A 22,892-nucleotide genomic window follows, 5' to 3' on the forward strand; every position below is an offset into this window, starting at 1 on the left:
AAACAACTAAACCGGCAGGCAAATTCTTGGGAGGTCTGATGCTGTAAACTCCTTTTATCTCAGAAGCAGTATTTAAAACATAACTCACTGGAACTACTCATGTGGGCAAGATCTACTCATATGGGGAAAGATTATTTTGGGAACTGGCTCCTGATGTTGGCAAACAATAATTACAGATCAGGAAAAAAACTACATCGGTTTTAAGGAACATTTAAGAGAAAAACACTATCAAAACTCTTGAGAAGGAACTAAAAAAACACGCTGAGTTTCTGAAGTATGAATACCCTTTCCAAGTGGTTAAGACTGTGTTTAAGGACTACCAAGGTCTTCTCTTATAGGTTCAGTAAGTGAATATTGCGAGAAATGAAAATCATGTTGTCTCATATATTATCTTTAATAACCTTGATCCAAACAGGTAAATTTATGAGCAATTGAGTTTTAACTGAATGTATTGGTGGATACCTCCACATAAACTTTTCACAAACAGCTCTGATACTAATGCACATATCAAAAGAAAATCTAGCCCGTTCTCCCACAGTTCTGCTGACTCAGATGTAAACTAAAAATAGGGCAAACTAATTTAATAAGTATAACTTAAAAAAATAATCTGTTTGTAAGCATTCCAAATTGCTGTATTCTCAGTTGCTTCTTCTGGGATTTACCTTCAATCAAATATACTTTGCTTGTCATTAGTATTAAGTCAGTAACAATTAATTGCAAAATGCATTTACAAACTGAAGATGTAATAGAAGAAAAGCAGCTTCCACTGCCTTCTCAAGCAGCACAATGATGTATATATGAACAGATTCATAGATTATGAAACTAGAACAACTATTATATAATCAGTCTAGTATTTGCAAAAGGCCAAAGAATTCCATGACAAAATTCTTGCATGACAGCCATGACTTTTGACTGAACTGGAACACGTTTTTTAGAAAATAAAATCCATCCAAGAGGATAGGCCCCAAGTCAAGCAGAGCTCCAGTGAAAGAACTGGAGAGGAAACGCCCCAGTCTCTGTAAACTCTAGCAGGAAAAGAAATGTGACCCTCAGCAGCTCACCCACCTGAGCCTGCTTCCCTGGCACAGCTGGTGGCAGCACTGCATACAGGTGACCCAGGTAGGATGCATTGAAAGAACAACCTGCAGCTAAAGTGACGTGCAGCCTTTGAGCCTAGATGTCTTCCTGTCCTGATGTCCAGACTTAGACAAGCAGTCAGATTGCATGGCACCGAGGAGGGATAAGCAGTATTTCAGAATAAAGTATGTAGATCCTTCAAGAGGGCAGCGGTCACCAAGCCACAGCTTGCAGATGCTATCACAGAGTGAGGGAATTGCAACACAACTACAGAATCAAAGTGCAAACTGCCCGTAGTGCATATGCAATTAAAAGCTGAATGGAAGGTGCTTGCTGGCCTATGAGTGGTGCTGAGCATTGGCCACGGTCAATAGACCAGAAATGTGTAACCACTGCTCTAACACCACTCTGTGTGTTATTGATCAATCCAGAAATTGGAGATAATGTCAATTTGTATTTTTTTCTCATACTCATTTCTTTCCACTTGTACATTACTGGACACACCTGATGTGTGCCTAAAGGGACCTAACTTCGGCTTTAACATAGGCAACGGTTAATCTACTGAAATCAGCTGAGTTATAGCTAAGATATTGGGTGAATTTGGCCCAGTACTCAATCTCTGCTTATGCTTCTACATAAAAACATTTAATGTCTACCAATTATTTCATGTCAGACATAGGACAGTAGTTTGTATAAACCATTACTCAGCTATGTCAAAGCAAAAGAAACCCCATTTTTTTCCCTCCCGCACAGGAGGCATGTACTTCATGCAGTTCCCCAGCTGGCAGGCAGAAGCACCCTGGGAAGAACTGCTTTCCCACAGGGAGCACATCTGCCTCTCTATGTGTAAGAAAGGAAAACACACTATGTGGAAACAAAGGTATAAGCACATATTGTGATAGACAGTTTGGCTGCACTGAGTATCTCTGCACAGTCCTAGATGTCTGGTAATACACAACGTGTCCGTGTGGATAGTATTTGGCTCCTAATTCTCTATTTCTTCTGTGCCATATCCATGTATGTGTTGGGTTTCTTTTTGCATTTTATAGATGTTACATTATAGCATTGTATATGGTTTTGAGGAGGGAGCAGAGAGAATCTATTTGCAATGATTTTTTACCACTTTTTTAAAAGATATTATACAACCTTCACAGTAATGACCACAGCACTGGGGAAGAAATTGGTAATATTCTTCTAATAAAAGCTGCTTCTAAAGTAGTATTGCCTACATGCATTTGCAAGCAATGAATACAATACATGGAATGTAATGTTTGTTTCCTGTGCTATGTATCATTTGTGAATCCTTAAAAAAAAAATCTGTAGTTCTATGTATCTGGTGAATACATATTTCAATATGTTTCTGCAGACACTGTAGCCTTTTGGAACATATGCCGGTTGTATGTCCATGATGTAGTAAAGGGAAATAACAGCAGATTTTTGGTGTCTACAGGCATTTTTTTTCTAAGTGTGGCAAAGATTGCTACATGTCCCCAAGCACCAGCTACTCCTGGCATTTTTTTAATGGGATTGTCCTTGCATGTAGTAGCTAAAACTAATGAAAACTAAAATTAATCCAGAGCAGAAACCAAACTTGTAAAGGACCAAAAAGATATTTGGTCAAATTGGAGTTCCTCAAATATAAAGCTGCTTACATATATATTTATGCTTAGTTTCACTTTAAAGCAAACAGATGGCAGACCCCCTTAAGTCATAACATCACATGAGAGAGAAACAGATGCACAGGATGCTTTTTAACCACACTAAAGCTCCCTAAAGTCATCATTAACTCCTCTAATTAAAACTGCATATATCTTTCAGTGACACAGGAAAGAAAAACATAAAGATCTATGGAAGTGCACGGAAATAAAATATCTGAAATAATTCTAGAGGTTGCATCAGACCCTCTCAAAACACTGTTTGCAAATACAAAGGAAATAAGACAACCAAGGATGAAAATACAGGAATCCAAAACATGCACACTCTTCTTGCAATTATTTCAAACTTTGTGCTTAACATTTCCTGACTTAACAGGAGCAACAGTTAAATTGTCTAAAGGAGTCTAGTGCCTCCTTAAACTAATACACAGCTCCAGCGAGTGAAAGTACTGAAACATTCTCCTCTACCCCTCAATAAAATAAGTGTTTTCCAAATGTTGAATAATTTGAAAAAATGAATTAATGTACTCTCATTTCTTCTAAAAAAAAAAATCAATAAATTAAAAAAAAACCAGTCAAAGCAGCAGATAGTTTAAAATATGTGATCTTCAACTCTACCTGAGCCTCCTTCTCTGAAGTATTGTAGATTCAGTGGACCCAAAATATTTGATGCCTAATTCCTATTGAACTGTAGAATTCTGTAGCCTCAGTATCTCAAGACAAGGCAGTAGAAGTAATTCAGCCTTAGGAGCAGAGACTGAGATTGCCAGGGTGAACCTCCAATGGCCCTGATGTGCCTTGGCAGAACATATTTATCTGCCATATGGATAGTCCTAAGTCTCCCGCGAGTCTGCCCTTGCAATGGTGACGCTAAACAGAAGAAACTAGCTGGGTACTTTCCACACAGGGCCCCAATGCCTCTTCCTGCACAGGCAAATGGGACCTGGCCACAGCCTGAGTTGCCTGAGAACAGGCATATGATGGTAGCACAGATGTCATGTAACCATGATCTCAGGAACAGCCCGGTATTCCTGGGATCACATTGCCAAGGACAGAGCACACACAGCAAAAGAGCACTTATCTGCTGCTTTACATAATTTTGAAGATAGACTCACTCTACTTTAAATTAATGAAAACTGCTGCTTAATTCCTGTGTGGCCTTGTACCCACCACCATTCCCACAAGCACAGGCCAAATCACCCACCTACCTGTCTACTCCCTCTCCTTCCCTGCAGTTCACTTTGGCTAATTCAGGCTGTTTTCTGCTTATCTAATTTCTTAATTTTCCTTAAGCTGTGCTTGACTTTCCCTGTGCATTGCAGAAGAGCAGGTATTCCTGATTCGAGCTCAATCTCACATTAGACTCAAAGCATGACGAGGTAGGTATTGCAATGGAAACGTAGGTTTCATCGCTCTTTATTCCCTTAGCTGATCTAACCCTACGGGGTTCAGCCAGTTTTGAAAATAAGACGTCGGTGCCCAGGTGCCAACAGTACTTCCTCAGATGTTCTCATTGAGGCCTGTGTTGGATGAGAGATGTGAAACAGAAGGAAAAGAAGCTCTCAGCGTGTTCAAGGGAAAGATGAGACCAAGAAGCAGGCTTTGCAGTTTGTTCTCAAGTAAGTTTCAACGTATATTTGGTTTTGCTTTATCTGCAGCACTGTCCTTATGAATTGCCATTATTTCCTTTTATGAAAAACACTATCTGGAACTGTCTTCATGAACAAAGTGCGTGAAAATGCCTGCTTGTTTCTTTCAGGTTGAGGTTTGGTAATTCTTGAGGTGCACACCGATCCTTCAAGGAGCTACCCACATGTGGGACCAAAGTCTTGAAGGACCAAAGTAAAACTCCTTATCACAAGTAACATAAATCAATTATAAAAAACACAAGCTAATAGTTCCACAAAGCTTTGTACCTATTCCTTGGTACTTCCTCCTATGCCATCCATTTAAACTAAGAGCTTGTCTCACTTATGAGCCGTTTAGTACAGACGCAGACAGGCCAAACCTAATACTGGGATTCCCAGACTGAGATCCCCATGATCAAACCATAGGAATCCCAGGGTTTGAATTGGAGAAGCAATGCTCACTTTAAGAAATGGATGGGGTGGTGGTAGACTAGAAAGTGGGGTGGTGGTAGACTAGAAAGTGGTCTGGTCTAGACAAGAAATGGATAAATGCAAAACAATACATTGGATTGGAGAAACAGTAATTGGGGGTGTGGGTTATGACTACCAAACTGCTAAAATCACTACTGTGGGTAAAGCCTGTGACTCTTATTTGTTTCTCCGTCGTGCATTGAGACTAAGGTACCTGTGTCACTCGGAGAGAGATTTTTCTGGCATTCAGGTAAGTCGAGGCTGAGAACATAGAGAAGGCAAAGATTAAGCAAGAGATGGACATGGGGAATTGACTGAACCATGAATTGCTCGTTAATGCTGTAGTTGATTAAGAAACCCAAAGCGTGTCTTGGGAAAAAAATAATGGCAATTTATACCACAACAGTACCAGGCACTGGAAGACATTAGGTTTCAGTACACTGAAAATTCCCTGAGGATTGCCTTTATTGTCCCTTGTTTTCCTGCTTTCTGAAGAATACAAGGGTCTTCTTTAGTCCTACTGTGACACTTCTGCCAAGGTAGCAGACTCCATAGCCTAAAATCAGAGCCTAAAATTCTTCTCACTTAAGACACAACTCAATTATGCTTGCCTCCATCACTCGTTATGCCCTAATCAGGTACGGTGTATCGCACTATACTTCAACAAGCAATTATGGTTTTTTTTGCCTGAAGATAATATAGATCTACTGCCTGACAAAATATCACTTTATAAGGACATATTTTTCCATAAATCTTTATTCAAAATGTTTCCACTGTCCATTATTAATTTACTGGTACTCAGGAAGATCTACAACATCATAATGAATTAATGTTTTATTCGTTTGCTCTAGCTGTCACCTTAATTTCCACAGAAATTATACTGGAATATGTGATACTCTAAATACTGGCATCATATTGTCACTTCTTTCTTGAAAATCTTTTAAAATGTCACACTACATGGAGTAATATATTCAAACGGGTTCTGATACCTGAGTATTTGACAGAAAAATCTTAGACAGCCTGTACAAACACACTGCAGTAACAACACCTGAGCTAACTTTCCCTGTTAAAACAGCGCCCAAAGCCTTCCATAACACACTACAAGTCTTCTTTAAAGTTGATTCCAATTATAACATTAGCAAGTAGAAAACATTAATTAGGTCAGCTTCAACAACTGTTGCTATTTATTGTCCTATCAGGACGATGTCTTAACTATAGCATTGAATTTAATTACTGAAGTTTGATGTTTAAATACATTTTAACTAGCACTGTGACTGAATTCTGGTGTTAAATGATCTAATTTCCAGTACTAAACTGTTGCACCAACTGTGCACTTTCGTGCCTTGATGCTGTCTCAGCATTTTTGTGCGTGCATACAGCTATTGTTATTATTATTTTTCTGCCACCTTGCCAATGGTGCGCACCATGTTTAGGGAAGGGAGTGATCATTCCTGATGGGAATGCTAAAAGGTTTAAATAAAAAGCAAGGATGATGATTACTATTATTATTATTTAAATTAGCACATGATAAAAGGGCAGCTGTCAAAACCTTAGCTCCTGGAGTGCAGCAGCCTTGTAAAGCTGCCTATACAATCTGAATAATAGGATTATAGAATGGGTTTGGCTGGAAGGGACCTTAAAGGTCATCTAGTTCCAACCCTCCTGCCACAGGCAGGGACACATCCCACTGGGTCAGGTTGCTCAAAGCCGGCTCGAACCTGGCCTTGAACACCTCCAGGGATGGGACATTCGTAACTTCTCTGGGTAACCTATGCCAGTGCCTCACTACCCTCACAGCAAAAAATTTCTCCCTATTATCTCATCTAAATCTCCCCTCTTTCAGCTTAAAACCACGACCCCTCATCTTGTCACCACACTCCCTGATAAAGAGCCCCTCCCCAGCTTTCCTGTAGCCCCCTTAAGGTACTGGAAGGCTGCCATAAAGTCTCCCTGGAGCCTTCTCTTCTCCAGGCTGAACGAGCCCAACTCTCTCAGCCTGTCTTCATGGGGTATGTGCTCCAGACCTCTGATCATCTTCACAGCCTCCTTTGCACTTGCTCCAACAGCTCTATGTCCTTTCTGTGCTGAGGACACCGGAGCTGGACACAGTACTCCAGGTGGGGTCCCACCAGAGCGGAGCAGAGGGGGAGAACCCCCTCCCTTGCCCTCCTGGTTGCACCTCTTTTGCTGCAGCCAGCTGAAGGAGCCTTCCTCCACCCTTAACCAAAGGCCATCCAAGGAGTTTATTTTCACTATCACTCTTCTGGCTTTCCCTCATCCTCCCTTCCTGCTGCAAAATGCAGCTCTCCCAAGACCCACTTCCTTACGCATCCAGATTGGCGCAGGACACTCCTCCCCAGGCTCTGAAGGGTTGCCCATTCCCAGCGGGACTGGAACAGCTGCGGGGCTGGTCCCCGGGCACTGCTCCAGCCGACGCTCTCCGCGCTCACCCTTGGAAGTCATGCAGCTTTCCTTACCATAACACAGCTTCAGCGAGTCACATGCTTCCCATTCCCAGGGGTGACTCTGGCTTTGCACTCCAGGGAGGCTGTTAGGAACGCGGCAGCCCCCATTCTCAAATGCGCCCTTATCCGTCAGCAGAATCCTGTCACAGAATCGCTAGGCTGGAAAAGACCTTTGAGACCATCAAGTCCAACCTAACCCATCCACTACCAAACCATATCCCTGAGTACCTCATCTACTCATATTTTAAACTCCAGGGACGATGACTCAACCACCTCCCTGGGCAGCCTGTACCAGTGTCTGAGAACCCTTCGGGTGAAGAATTTTTTCATAATCACACGCACACACAGAATGGTTTAGGTTGGAAAAGACTTAAAAGATCATCGGGTCCAACCATTGATCCAGCCCTGCTAAGTCCGCCACCAGACCATGTTGCCAAGCATGACATCTCCTCGTCTTTTAAACACCTCCAGGGATGGTGACTCAACCACCTCCCTGGGCAGCCTCTTCCAATGCTCAACAACACTTTCAGTAAAGAAATTCCTCCTAATATCTAGCCTAAATCTCCCCTGGCACATCTTGAGGCCATTTCCCCTTGTCCTGTCCAATCTGAACCTCCTCTGGTGCAACTTGAGGCCATTCCCTTTCATCCTATCACCTGTCACTTGGCAGAAGAGATCAACACCCACCTCACTACAACCTTCTTTCAGGTCATAGAATCCTAGAATCCCTAGGTTGGAAAAGATCTTTGAGATCATTGAGTCCAACTGTACCTGGCCACTGCTAAACCATATCCCTGAGCACTTAATCTACCCATGTTTTAAACACCTCCAGGGACGGTGACTCAACTCTGACAGTGCCTGAGAACCCTTACGGTGAAAAATTCTTCCTGATGTCCAATCTAAAACTCCCGTGGAGCAACTTTAGGCCATTCCCTCTTGCCCTGTCCCCCATGACTTGGGTGAAGAGACCAGCACCCACCTCGCTACAACCTCCTTCCAGGTCGTTGTGCGCAGTGATAAGGTCTCCCCTCAGCCTCCTTTTCTCCAGGTTTTTATTGCCTTTGGCTTTCGAAGGACGGAGCAGCACTCCTGCCGCTGCACTCCCCGCGCAGCCCGGGCGGGGATGAGGGGCTCAGCCCCCCCGGCAGCCCCTGCTGCTCCCCCCGCCGCTGCCTGGCGCTGCACAAAGGCACCGTCTGCACACGCGGGCCCCCGCCCCGCCCGGGGGATGCTCGGGATGCAGCGACGAGCTCGGGTCCTCCCGGAGGATGCTCGGGATGCAGTGCCGAGCTCGGGTCCTCCCGGAGGATGCTCGAGATGCAGTGCCGAGCTCGGGTCCTCGCGGGAAGATGCTCGGGATGCAGCTCCGAGCTCCCCGCTCCCCCCCACCCCCGGCCGGACTCACCAGGCGCGGCTGGGGGCAGGTGTGCTCCAGCTCCTCCATGGCCTCGGAGCGCCGCTCCCGGGCGCGGGGCGGGTCGGGGATGCCGGTTTCTGACTCAGCACCGCGCGCGAGCACTGGCATGGCCGCCCCGCACGCACGTGTCCCAGTGTGTCCCCCCTCCTCGCCCGGCGCGCCTTGGGGGGGGGGGCGGGGAGGAGGGGGGGGTAGTGCTGTCGTCACGCGCGCACCCGCCCCGAGGGGGGTCTCCCCGCGAGCCGCCCGCGGGCACGGCACCCGCGTGTCACCATGGCAACCGGGCGGCCGCCGTGCCGCGGTCCTGCCACCGCCCCACCGCGCGGAGGGCGACGAAGACGACGACGCAGAGCTCATTTGCATGCGGCTTCCTGATTGGCTGCCGCGCTGCCGCGCCACGGCGGGTCTCGCGCGGGGCCCCGCTTAAAGCGACTTATGTCTTGTCTAAGTCTGCCCCTCTCCAGTTTGCACCCGTTCCCCCTCGTCCTATCACTACAAGCCTTTGTAAATAGTCCCTTTCCAGATTTCTTTTAGCCCTTTCAGGTACGGGAAGGTCGCTATAAGATCTCCTCGGAGCCTTCTCCAGGCTGAACAACCCCAACTCTCTCATTGGGAAGGTGCTCCAGCCCTCTCATCATCTTGGTAGTCCTCCTCTAGACCTGTTCCAACACTTCCATACCCCTCCTATGTTGAGGATTCCAGAACTGGACACAATACTCCAGATGAGGTCTCACAAGAGAGGAATAGAGGGGCAGAATCACCATCATCGCCCTGCTGGCCACGCTTCTTTTGATGCAGCCCAGGATACAGTTGGCCTTCTGGGCTGCGACACACATTGCCGGCTGCCCCAAGTCCTTCTCTGCAGAGCCTCTCTCAATCACATCATCCTCCATCCTATACTGAAATTGGGGATTATATGGAGGATAAATGATGCTGAAGAAATCAGAAGCCACATTAAGCAGAACAAGAACGCCGTTTGAAAAGATGGCTCAAATTATTCAGTTTCCATGTTCAGAACTGCACCTTATCCTCCAGCGAGTGGTAAACACGTAACAGAAATGGAGGCTTACTTTCCTTCATTTTCTATTTCAAGTCTTAACCGAAGGCCTGGCGATAGATAACCCACATAACTGCGATTCCTCATGATTGGGCTGGCTCACAGGAGGACTTCCTACCTTATTCCTTGGAGTTAGGAAACTCCGTTAAGAAGGACTAAATTGTGTCATTTTCATGAGGGTTTTGAAGTCTTACAGAGAAATCACAGATTACAGGGCATAAACATTGCTTTCACTATGTTTTTTTCAGTCTTCTACACCTCCGAAAAAATCCTGCTCATAAGTCCTCCACCCAGAAGGATCACTGTTGCAAATATATGTTAGATTGAGGCTTTGCTGGATGCTTTGGTGGGTTCTCAAATCTACCCTTTAGCAGCTCTAAGATTAAGATACTCTTGCATAAGATATGCTTCCCCCCCATCTCAGACACTGATGCAGCCCGGGATACGGTTGGCCGCCTGCGCTGTGAGCACGCATTGCTGGCTCATGTCGAGCTTCTCATCAACCAGCACCCCCAAGTTCCAACCAAGTGAGTCTATCATTCTATGACCTGAAAGGAGGTTGTAACAAGGTAAGTGTTGGTCTCTTCTGCCAAGTGACAGGCGATAGGGCGAGAGGGAATGGCCTCAAGCTGCACCAGGGGAGGTTCAGACTGGACAGGACAAGGCGAAATGGCCCTGCCCCGTGCCTGCCCCCGCGCCGGGCGGGCGACCCCGGTGACTTCTCGCACGCTGCGGTTTGACTCGTTCGAACCCTCTCTCGGGCGCGGTGCTGAATGGACAGCTCCCGCCGCTAGCGGCCGCACGCCGCGCCGCACCGCCCCCTGCAGGACACCCCGCTCACTGCAGGGGGTTGGACCATAGCAGTGTATCGGAGAGAATAAATAATGGTCCGTTGATGGACATGGTGCATATATATAGAAAAATTATATGTGTATATATTGTTAAAGTACACTCGAATCTTAAAGGAGTGAATTTTCTTAAGCAGCAATTCTTAGTCAGCTTGTGGTAAGAAAGTATGCGACTGCACTTAACTGGGCAGGTAACAGGCAGGGAATCAGACAAAAAAGGTAGAAAAGCAGTTGGAACTGCCTAGTATTTAGACGACCTTGAAGCAGAGCACAGGGAGCATGAGTAGCTGGAAAAGATGTCATGAGAACAGGGCATGGTGTTGAAATCCCTGTTAGCGTGGGACAAATAACAAGTTGGCACTCAGCCTGCTCATGCTCTGGCCACACAAGGGGCAGGGGATGCTGCTAACCCTTTTTGCAATCCCTGAGAGGAAGATAAAAGGGGCTGGGCTGGCCAGATCAGGTTGACAGGGAATACATGCATGTCTTTCAATCAAGGGATGCCCTGAGACTGCAGTTCCTATCGACCCTGTCCGAACTCCATGCTCCATCTCCTTCTCCTGCTCAGCAAGCCGGCACCATCTGGCAAGCTGGTAAGTTTATAAGTTTTAATGTAAGTGTAATAGGTTAAACTATAATAGTGTGTTTGAACAATTAAGCATATTCTATTTAACTGTGATTTTAGTGGTCCTGTCTTTGCACTCTGTTATCTATAAATGAACGTAATATGGACCTCCATGGTCATAAAAGGAACCTTCATGGTCCCTTCCAGCCTAAACCATTCTGTGATTCTTTGATTCTATACCTACTCACTTCAGCTTGGGTTGAGCTTCTAGGCAATGTGCAGCTTGATCTAGTGGGAGGTGTCCCTGCCCATGGCAGGGGGTTGCAACTAGGTGATCTTTAAGGTCCCTTCCAACCCAACCTATTCTGATTCTAAATAAAGTTGCTTTTTAGTGAAAGGAATTATAACAGTTTTGGTAAAATTCTGACAGAAGACGGATAACAAGACATAGTCGTAATGGTAGCAGCTCCGTCTAAATGCAGTGAAATGTTTCTATCACAGCTCAATTTGTGACAGAGGTCCCTTAGCAAGGAACCTGGCTGATGCATACCCTGGAGTCATGACTACATCTTCAGTTGTGCTATGCAGTTGCTTCACCGCACACAGCTGTGGCTTCCTCACTGCTGAAGTGAGTGGCCTACCTACTCTTAAATAGCATGAGCAGATGATCAAGATGATAAAGAGCCAACATTTTTTAGAATGGAGAGACTCCATCGGCTATCGTTAACCTTGATAGATTTGTTCTAGTGGATTCCAGTTCAGTGAGCACTGTGAACATTTTTTTTTTTAATCATACTTCAGCAAGAGACATGAACATTTAAAGCCATCCGAAGCCACGAGGAGTTAGAAGAGAACTATGCCTTGGGGTCATTCCCAAGTTAATTTCAACTGTCTTATCTTTTGCACATCTTCAGAGGAAGCCAAGTGAAATAAAAAAAATAAGATATGAACTATATGAAAGGGAAAGAGGTAGGTAAGTGAAGAAAAGGAGATTAGGAAGAAAGTAGGAAGAAAAGAGAATATGAAAAGAAAGAATGAGACAGCAGTCAAGAAAAAGAGAAAATACATGGCAAAAGAGGTAACTGAGCAAGGAAAGCAGGCAGCTAAATTAACTAAACCACAGAGTGGAATCTTTTTCTCGTAACAAGTTCCTTTATGAGTTATTCTGTGAGGATTGCTCACATGTAATGGAAAGCATACTCAAGAGAAATGATTAAACCATGATTAATGCAGCACTCTGCCTGAAATTGGTAGCTCATTTTCTCAGGAAAAATATTTGCAGAAGTGTTGCACTGTTAGAAGAATATTTGGAATATTTGGACAGCTTGGCTGAGCAATGTTAGGACTAGAGCAGCCAGAGTTAGCCCTTTTATAAACCAAACCACATACATCAGTTGTTAAGAGACTAGTGCCAGTGTGCTGAAGGAGTATCGCTGGGTATGGACATATGTCGGTCAGTGTCCAGCCATTCTGGACTAGGCGGGTGCATGGGAATAGAAATTAAAGGGAAGTGGACTTTTGTGCAGCTGGATGATTGTCAATAAACTGTAAATCTAAATCCCCTTTTCTTTTATTTATTTTGAGTACGGAAGGTGAATTTCACCTTCTCTTTCATGCTGAGAGTTTGCTATTGACTCTGGCTGCATTTTTATTCAACTTTTATACAGATAAATTTTTTCATATACATGTAGCATTAAAGAAAAATCTCTTCTTTGCAGTGGGGTTATGATCTGTATCTCAGTTGTGCCAGAATTTCAAAATGGAAGTGGAATACGTTTTTTGCTGCTTATTTCATTCCCACCTTTATATATTTTTCCCTTCGGCATGATTAAGAAATGTTGTGTACCTTCTTAGCAGAGCACACAAAAGAGAGTTGAAATAAGAGCAGAGGCAAGGTTGTGGAGTGTGGCATGTCTATCCTAATGGAATTTGTCTCAGGTCATCTTGGCTCTGTTGGTCTTAGTTGGCATACTAGATATCTTGAATAAGATATCCTATAAAGTGCATCTTCTTTCAGCTGTGGGGGCAAAATGGGCCTTCAATCAGCTAGGATATGCCTTCTTTATCCTCTAAAATAAATAAATAAAAATAGGTTTGACTGGAGAAGCCAAGCAGATGGTCTTCTGTAAATCCTTACAAGTCAGACAACATTTATAAGAACAGTGGAGCAAGAGTGATGGATGGGAAGGTTCATGCATCTAATTTATTTTATGTAACAAAATATCCTCCACCAGGCTGAGTAGAGTCTCCTGGGCATTCTCGTCCCATTCCTTCAAAAGTAACAGGGATGTATAGCCACTGCCTGCAATGACTGAGCTCTTGGCAACAGCTGCTTGGTCTTGAATAGACATTTGATGCATAAAAATCCTGTCCCAAGGTGCATATATTAATGCTACATGCCAACAAGCCAGGAAACTATGATCTCAATCCTCTTAACACTAATTCCAAGGTTTGAATTGAATAGACAGCAAACAGGGAAAAATCTTAGCCAGTATCTCTCATATATGGTGGGGCTTTTCCTATATGGAATTTCAGTTTGTAAAATGGGACAATTAATTCTCAAAGTATGAAAAATATAAAATACAATAAGTTTAGGTGCTATGTATAAATCCTCTCCTTTCTCAAACTAAAACTATTCTCTCTCTGAGCTTCATGGTCAGTCACACATTAAAAATATTCTGTGTAGATTCTCCTGTATCTTCAAGCTCTCATTTTTAAACAACTCCTTGCTTTCCCTCCCACCTTTTTCCATTTAGCCATTCATATTTTTAAAATCTTTTAGTGAAGCATTGATCAGTGCCCAGAACTGTAACTAGACAAACTTCAGTTCCTTGTAGACACCAGCACCTATAAATCCTCTATCAGGCTTTTAGCATATTACGCATGTTAAACTGATTCTAGCAGACTAGCACTGGTAGGTTAGCATGGCTTAAATCTGAACACACATTAACGTGTCCGCTTCCCTCAGAGGGCTCTTTTGTCTCTGTATTTAATGGATTAAGATAAGCAAGAAGCTTACTTCATCAAACTTATTATAGCCAGGTTCATATCTATGCTGTTTAGTATACACTAATTGCATTCTTATCTTAAGGCAAAATCCTAGAAGGAGCAACCTGTACTTGAAAATGGTGTATAAACCCATTAAAGACCTCAAACTGCTTGAGCAGGGAAATAGTATTCATTTCACAACTAGTTAACAAGGAGTGCTTTCTGCTCCTTCTAATGGTAAAGCAATCATATAGCCCGCTATCTGCAACACGATATAATAACTTAGGTGCGAGCCACTTGCTGATAAGGTGTTTTGGCTTAGATGCCCACAGTTGTCAAGAGATGTTACTGCTACGGAGAAGTTTGTAAACATTCAACAAAGTCTCCAGGCTAAGGAACATTTGTGTTATTAAAGAAAAGATACTCCATTATTCTGATGGCCTTTGTGAAAGCAGGGACTGGAATGTATTGCAGCGCCTGGAGAATATTGTCAAGCATCTGAAGCAACACAATGGATCTCAAGCACCAGTCAGCACAGCAGAAGTTGTACTTAGAAATGTCTTCCCACGAGAGAGGCTGCAAGAGTCTTCTCACTTATAACCAAATCACCATGAAGAGAAGCAGACCCTCTCGTATTCTCTGTTCAAAAGTCAGCAGGAAACCGTGGAAAACCAGGGACTGGTACAGTTAAATACTGTTTGACTTCAGAGCCAAACATCTGCAGGAAACAACATAGAATAAATCCTTGAATATTTAACAGATGACCTGAATTTTACTTCACTGCATAAATTTTGGATCCTGAAAGTTTTAATATCTGTAAACTGCAAGACTTCATAAGATAGAGGGACAGTTTATGTCTGGAGCAGATTAGTTAAAACACTCTGTTTCTATGTATGTATGTATGTATGTATGTATGTATGTATGTATGTATCTATCTATCTATCTATCTATCTATCTATGTCAAAGTAATATTGGACATGCTGGAATTAGTAGTCAAAAATAGCAGAAAAAGACACCTTATTGTTGAGATGACCAGTTAGCTAAATCACATATCTTTAGACTGAGATTAAAACCCCACAGTAGTAGAAATTCGCTCCACCTGCATAGGTGGGGGGAAAGGGAGAAAATTAAATACATGAATTTAAATACACCTTATCGGTTTTCACTGCCTCCAGCACTATTACTTTGATGCCTCCATGTAATGTCAGTACTGCAGCTTTAATTCACTTTAATTTCTAGTTCATAGTTCCAGTGGAATGAACACTGCTTATAAACTACTACCTTTTCATTGAATAAGGCCAAAATATTTTCTATTTATGAAAAAGTTTTACAGAATTGTATATGGATTTAACCCATAAGGGTTTTTTACATGCAATGACAGCCTGCAAATGATGAAAAGTGAAAACATAGGATTTGGTACAAAATAATCTCATACCTGATTCTTACCATAATTCCACAGTGGAGATGTGATTTTTAATAAATGATATATTCTGGGGATGCTTGTATAGAATCAACTTAGTCAGTCTTTGTAAAAGAGTTTAATTTAAAATGTCATGTCCATTCCAGTGCAGTTTATAGATAAATCATCTGAAATCTATAAATTCTTGAAAAGTGGCTTTTGATGATGCCATTCTTACATGCTGTATAGCACTGATTTGAGTAAGTGGGGCTACCCACTTTGGGGTAGGTTCTTTGTGTTCTCAGTCTTTCATGAACTAATTTTCTTAACAATTTTGAAGAAAACGGTGAGAACTTATGGTTGTTTTTTGACCAAGCGGCTATCTGTCTTCATTCTATTTTCCACAGTCAGAGAGATGGTCACTTAGTTTGGCAATATTCAGTCTGTCCGTCCCATTATTAAAGTACTCTGTTGCCCTTGCTAATTTTTAACAATCAAGCTTTGAGTTACTGGGTTATCAGTGCAGGATAAGGGATTTCCAGCAGTGAGACTTTCCTGCTGGATGCATGGAGGTTGGGAAGCTAACCTCTGTTAGCTGTTCCCTTCCCAGAACCCCAACTATCTACTTGATCCACCTTTATCATAGAATGATAGAATAGTTTGACTTGGAAGGGACCTCACTAGGTCACCTAGTCCAAAAATGCTGTAGAGAGCAGGGCCATCTTCAACTGGATCAGGTTGCTCAGAGCCCTCTCCAACCTGACCTTGAATGTTTCCAGGAATGGGGCTTGAATGTTTCCTACGACCTCCCTGGGCAACCTCTTCCAGTGTTTCACCACCCTCAACATAAAAAAAAATCTTCCTTTTATCAAGGGAATCGGCCCTCTTTTAGTTCAAAACCTTTACCCCTTGTCCTATTGCAACAGGAACTGCTAAAAGGTTTGTCCCCATCTTTCTCCTAGGCCCTCTTTAAATACTGAAATGCCACAATAAGGTCTCCCCATCTCTTCTTCAGGCTTAACAACCCCAACTCTCTCAGCCTTTCCTCATAGGAGAGGTGTTCCATCCCCCTGATAATTTTGATGGCCCTTCTCTGGACTTGCTCCTACAAGTCCATGTTCTTCCTATGCTGAGGACTCCAGAGCTGGATGCACTACTCCACGTGAGGTCTCACCAGAGTGGAGTACAGGGGCACAATCACCTCCCTTGACCTGCTAGCCACACTTCTTTTGACGCAGCTCTGTTCTTTTTTAGTTATTAGAAAGTTTTTCTTAATGTCTACCTGGAACCTCCATCACTGCAATCTATTGCCCTTGCTTGTTTTTCTACTAGACATGGAGAAGAGATTTAATTTCTTTTGTTTTCAGTATAACGTTTGTGGTTAAGGTTTTGAAACAGTAGTTTGAGGATTTGGACTAGAGAGCTGACATTCAGCAGGGAGGTTGGTATTTTTGTCCTGTCTGTCATGACTTTTCCAGATTGCCTCAATTGTTCCCAGTTTTTCATAGGTCATATATTACAGACCTTCTCGTTATCCTCCCCGTGTTATTTTGGGTTCTCTATAGGTTTCTTGCAGAGTGGTGCAAACACAGTACTACAGCTGCAACTTTACTGCTAACAAGTAATGTAAAGCTGAGTATTACAGATGTGTATATCCCACTGTGAACTTTGCCTAAATGATTCACATTCTATCTGTTTTGCTTTCTATTGTTACAGCTAAGATATAATTTAAGAAAAAACTCTTTCTTATTTACATTTAAACTACCTGGTTATCTCTCCTTTCTCTTTTCCCCTCCTCTGCCTTTCTAGATACACAGTCCAATCCCCTCAAATCCACACAAAGTTAAAACTGCTTTTCTTGCACATTTTTGTATTGCACCAACCCTTAATCTGTCTGGTGCCTTCCTTTTCCCCCAGCTCAATTTCAGACTTCTTGCATTGATTTTCAGTATTCCGCAACTCTTATTTTTCCCAGTATTATAAGTCTCCAACACTTTTATTTCTCTCCACTGTTCCTGTCAACGTTTATCTTCCCATTTATCAATTTGTCATTCAATTGCCTTCACAGTTTTTTTCCCATACTATCTCAAATGCAAATCTGCGAAGTAAAACAAAAAAATCTTACTGTAAACTGCATTCAAATAATTGTTGAGGGTTCATGTTTAATATTTAGGTACCAAAACTTAATAATTGGAAGGTTTTGTAATCTGGGTAGAAATACACACTTTACTTAAAATATGTACTTAGGCTCTGTAAAAAGATTATCTACTAACTAGCATAGATTTTACTAGTTATTAAGATTGTTTGACCCTAAGATCTTGTTCCAGTTGCTTAGAACTTTGCCAGCTTTGAAACTTTTGATCTAACCTGCTACCAGCTGGGCGTCTTCTGTCCACTGGGCAGTTATGGACAGCTTTCACCAGTACAATGCACGTAACCGTTTCTGGAAAAGAGATTGAGAATAACCTGCAGATATTTTGGGGGGCTTTTCTTTTGAAATAATTAAGACCTGTCATGACTGGAAGGAGAGATTTGATATTTGTTTGGAAGTCTGGCACTCATGACAGTGGTGTGATGTTTTCTGCTTTCATGAAGAATGGGCAAAGGTGGTCTTGGATATAAGTCACTTCATATAAGTCAGGGTCCTGAGGGCACTAAAAGACCCTGATGACCCTGACAAGCCTCACCTGGAACTTCCAACCCACACACTCTGCCCATGGGCTCAGGGGCTTTATTTAAGCTTCACACCTCCACGCCTTTGCCCTGAAAATCCTTTCCCCTGGTCTGGACACATAGTTGTAGACTGATTTCCTGGCTTGACTGCAGCCCTGCCTCACTTCTGTAGGCCCACCTGGTGATTCCTAGACTGATCCTAACCCTGGCCTGTAGAATGACTGAATGGCTTTACCTTTGGCCTGCCTCATTGCCACAATATTGCCTTGTGATCTGGACTGTTGGTTAGACTGGGACACCCTCTCCTGTGCTCTCCTGCTGAGTTTGCTCAGGTATGGTGGGACTGGGTCCTGACTGGTGAGGGTCCTGACCTGCTGGCAGCGTGATTCCCCCTTGGCTATTTCCTGTAACAGCATCTTCTGTTTTGCCTAAATTAAGGCAGATCAAGACACCAAAACTGATTGGGAGGCCTCTTTCTCTCAGGATCATAGTTACTTTCCTCCTAGTTTGCACAAGGAAGAGTCAACAGCATCTTAGTTGGACTTGACACAAAGGAAAAACTTGTGACTGGCTAGTGTTGGATAGTAGTATCAGATGCCAGTGGAACAGGGACACAGAGGGAGACACCTGAAAAGCACCATAGAATGCTGACTATTTGGTAAATCAGGTACAGAGAACCCAAATTGGTCATCCACTGTTTGTAAAAACTTTCTGCTCTCAGCTGCCCGTCAGAAAAGATAATCTTAACCCCTCCTTTATGATGGTAACAGTTACACTACTTCTGAGGCACTTGTACACTACGGACATAAGCTTTTTAAAGAAAGAAGCACCAACTCTTCCCAGGGTATAAGACATAAGGAAGCTAACCATTCTACTTTGAGTGGGGCATGAATAGCATGCCATAAAAGAAAACTTGGGTCATGCTTCCTAGAGTGAAGCAGGGAAAAAGTCTTAGGAAAACCAAGAAGAAAACATCTTTTTTAATTAAAAAAAAACTCAAACACTCAACAAACAAAACAACCCAAACCTCACTTAATAGAAGGCTACATTTACTACTTTTTTGATAGACTAATTCAGTAAATGGGGGAAGGGGCAAAGTCTTCCTAAAGAAATTTTGCTTTGTAAAAACAGAATGAGGGAAGGTAAGATGTAGACTGTAAAGAATCGGCCAGAGGAGTAGTTAAACACAAAAGCCATGTTGTCAGACTTGTATAACCCTGGTTAGCATCATTGGGCCTGATCCTATTATCCGTCCACAGTCTGACTTTGTGGCTTGACCTTGTACCTGCCTCATCACCATGGACTTGTCTAGTGATTGCTGGGCTCTGTCTGATCCAGTCATCACCGGACCTGATCCCGAATCATGCTTCTGGTTTGATCTTGGACCTGCCTTATCACTATGGACTTGTCTGCTCTGGATTTCAGGGCTGACACTAGCTTCTATCCCCAGGCAGTCAACAGGGGCTGGGGTATGGGTCCTCGTCTGTCCTGCCAGCCTCTGCATGCTGGGTGCCCTGCCCACTGGGAGCAGTAGGACATTGCTACGACCCCACGCTGTGAGCACAGCCTTTACCAGCATCAATGCAGCAACAGAGAGGCGTCAGGATTACAACTAGACTTCGCAATATATCATGACGCTTTCCTCCTTTCTGCCCGAGAAATGTGAAATGGTGAATGCTGAGAGTATTCATCAATGGAGGCACATTTGATCTTCAGCCAGGTCTTGATATGGAACAGCCTCCCTGCAATAATGTTCTGCTTATACATTAATTGTTCACTTTTATAAGACTAAGACTATAAAGAGAAGCGCTGAAAGTAGTTAAAACAGACTTTTATGCTGTGGCAATTACTGTATGCTTTTGAATACTATTGGCATCAGACTTAATTCTCAGATATTATAATTATATGAGGGCTCATTCTCTGTGAGTTTCCTCTAGCTTGTCTTCTCTCTTTAATTTACAGTATAATATTTTGTACTTTTCTTCTAGGCTTGAATAGGAATATTATATTAAGCAAGCGGGTGATGAGATCCTGCTCTCTGTTCTGGTTAGTGTAATTCCATTAATTCTGGTTGAATTACTAGGATTTGCTGTAATTTAACTGCAATCAGAATTTAATGTATTGAAACCCAGTGTCTCTGGATGTTCATTCCATAGATCTTTTTTTTTCTGTCAGAATGGAAATTAACATGTTATTCTGGTTTCTACTTCATGTTTACATTTCAGGGCCTTAACATCATAATACTGACTTTATTCTCTTCATCCTGATGTTAGCAGTTAACTCAGGGAGGGAATCAATAAGAGCTCTGCAGTGAAAAAAAGGCATTTACAAGCCTGGTAAGCAAGAACCTGCCCTTTGAACATAAATTTTGCATTGTCATCTTTAGCGATGAACAAATGGAGAAGCACCTACTTCTTCATATTTCTATCAGTTAACTACCTGTGAAGAGTTTTGAAAGCAAAGGTCTCCTAGTAATCAATAACTTGAGGTTTTTCATTTTTAATTTGCATAATCTGTACTCCTTTAGGAGTTTAGTCCCCCACACAGTTAAGTAGTTCATACTGAAATGTCACATAACCAGTATATAGTTTAGGAAGTAGCTGTTGAAGTGGTCAGAGCTGGATCATATTAGATGTAAAAAACACTTAAGTCAATTGACTGATAACATGAATTAATTCAGGACAGGGTAAGGATTATCACACAGCTTGTACATGACAACCAGGTGATCAGGCCCAGTCAGCATGGATTCATGAAAGGCTAGTCCTGCTCGACTAACCTAATCTCCTTCTATGACAAAGTGACCTACTTAGTGGATGAGGGAAAGGCTGTGGATGTTGTCTACCTAGAATTCAGTAAACTCTTTGACACTGTTTCCCACAGCATTCTCCTGGAGAAACTGGTTGTTCATGGCTCGGAGGGTTGTACTCTTCACTGGGTAAAAAACTGTCTGGATGGCTGAGGCCAGAGAGTTGTGGTGAATGGAGTGAAATCCAGATGGCAGCCAGCCACAAGTGTTTTTTTCCCAGAGCTCAGTATTGGGGCCAGTTCTGTTTAATATCTTTATCAATGATGAGGGGATTGAGTGCTCTCTCAGTAAGTTTGCAGGTGACACCAAACCAGGTGGAAGTGTCAATCTATTTGAGGGCAGGAAGGCTCCGCAGAAAACCTGGACAGGCTGGATTGAAGGGCTGAAATCAGCTGTATGAGTTTTAATAAGGCTAAGTGCTGCGTCCTGTGCTTGGGTCACAACAACCTCATGCAACACTACAGGCTCTGGGACGAATGGCTAGAAAGCTGCCCAACAGAAAAGGACCCGAGGGTGCTGGTCAACAACTGGCTGATCATGAGCCAGCAGTGTGGGCAAGGCAGCTAATAGCATCCTGACTTGTATCAGGAACGGCATGGCCAGTAGGAGAGGGGAAGAAATCGCGTCCCTGTACTCAGCACTGGTGAGGCCATGCGTTGAATACTGTGTTCAGTTTTGGGCCCCTCAGTACAAGGACATTGAGGTGCAAGGAAGCTGGTGAAGGGTCTGGAGAACAAATCTTATGAGGAGCAGCTGAGGGAACTGGTATTGTTCAGCCTGGAGTAAAGGAGGCTGAGGGGAGACCTTATCACTCGCTACAACTACCTGAAAGGAGGTTGTAGTGAGGTGGATGTGTGTTGCTCTCTTTTCCCAGGTAACAAGCGATAGGACAAGATGAAACAGCCTCAAGTTGTGCCAGAGGAGGCTTAGATTGGATATTAGGAAACATTTCTTCAGTGAAAGGGTTGTCAAGAATGGGAACTGGCTGCCCAGGGAAGTGGTGGAATCACTATCCCCAAAGATATTTAAAAGACATATAGATGGGGCACTCAGGGACATGGCTTAGTGATGGACTTGGCAGTACTAGGTTAAGAGTTGGACTTGATGATCTTTTCCAACTTAAACAATTCCATGATTCTGTTAAAAGCAAGAAAATGAAATACTCCATGCTTGTAGGAAACACACATACAGCATATACATTTATATCCTGAGCACTAGCATGCACATACATACCATATAAAAATAATTAAGCATTTTGAGTTAGACATAATACAGGTAAATATGCTACCATGCTGTAATTCATGGTTTACTCACATTCTGGTTTTTTATGTCACTCTTCTTAGTTTCAACAGATTTTTTTTTCCACCATCAAAGAAATTACTAACCATAAACCTAATCTGTAATGTCTGAATCAAAGAGCTTTAATTTTCTGTCTTACTGTCTTAGAGACAGATGAAGCATGCCCTATACATAGAAAGGAAGACAAGAATAATCCTCAATACTGTAATTATTCTGTCCTTTTAACTCAGGTTTGATACTATACTCCATTTGAACTGTCATATGTTAATATACACGACTGTTTGCTTTATCTTACTTGCAATGAGTTTACGGTATTTTTCTATTCATAACTTATGTATTCAAATTACAGCTCTAATAAAACAACATAGAAAATACATCTTTGTCACCTTTCGTTGATATCTGGGAGCTTCCTGAGCTTCCTCTTCTTTACTGCGTTTTTGGCTGCCTACCATCTTCGTTACTGTGTTCCTCTTGCACTTTTCTCTATAGCTGTTACACTTTCCTTGAGAGAACCTTGGGTGGCTCTGAACTGCACAGCAGAATT

At 42.9% G+C, this 22,892-nt stretch overlaps 1 protein-coding gene across 3 annotated transcripts in view; it reads right to left on the reverse strand.

Annotated features, from left to right (window-relative positions):
* PCYT1B (phosphate cytidylyltransferase 1B, choline) overlaps window positions 1-22,892 on the reverse strand; it is a 49,425-nt gene extending 26,533 nt beyond the window's left edge. For 2 of the 3 annotated variants that reach the window (XM_054051452.1, XM_054051469.1), the window contains exon 1: window positions 8,702-8,868. In XM_054051452.1, coding sequence (XP_053907427.1) covers window positions 8,702-8,821 — 120 coding nt within the window. In that variant the 5' untranslated portion in view covers window positions 8,822-8,868. Of the gene's footprint in view, window positions 1-8,701; window positions 8,869-22,734 lie in introns of those variants that run through there. The other variant, XM_054051461.1, reaches the window with a different exon arrangement.

Source organism: Cuculus canorus, chromosome 1, assembly GCF_017976375.1.
Source record: "Cuculus canorus isolate bCucCan1 chromosome 1, bCucCan1.pri, whole genome shotgun sequence".
In the NCBI taxonomy this organism is placed as follows: domain Eukaryota; kingdom Metazoa; phylum Chordata; class Aves; order Cuculiformes; family Cuculidae; genus Cuculus; species Cuculus canorus.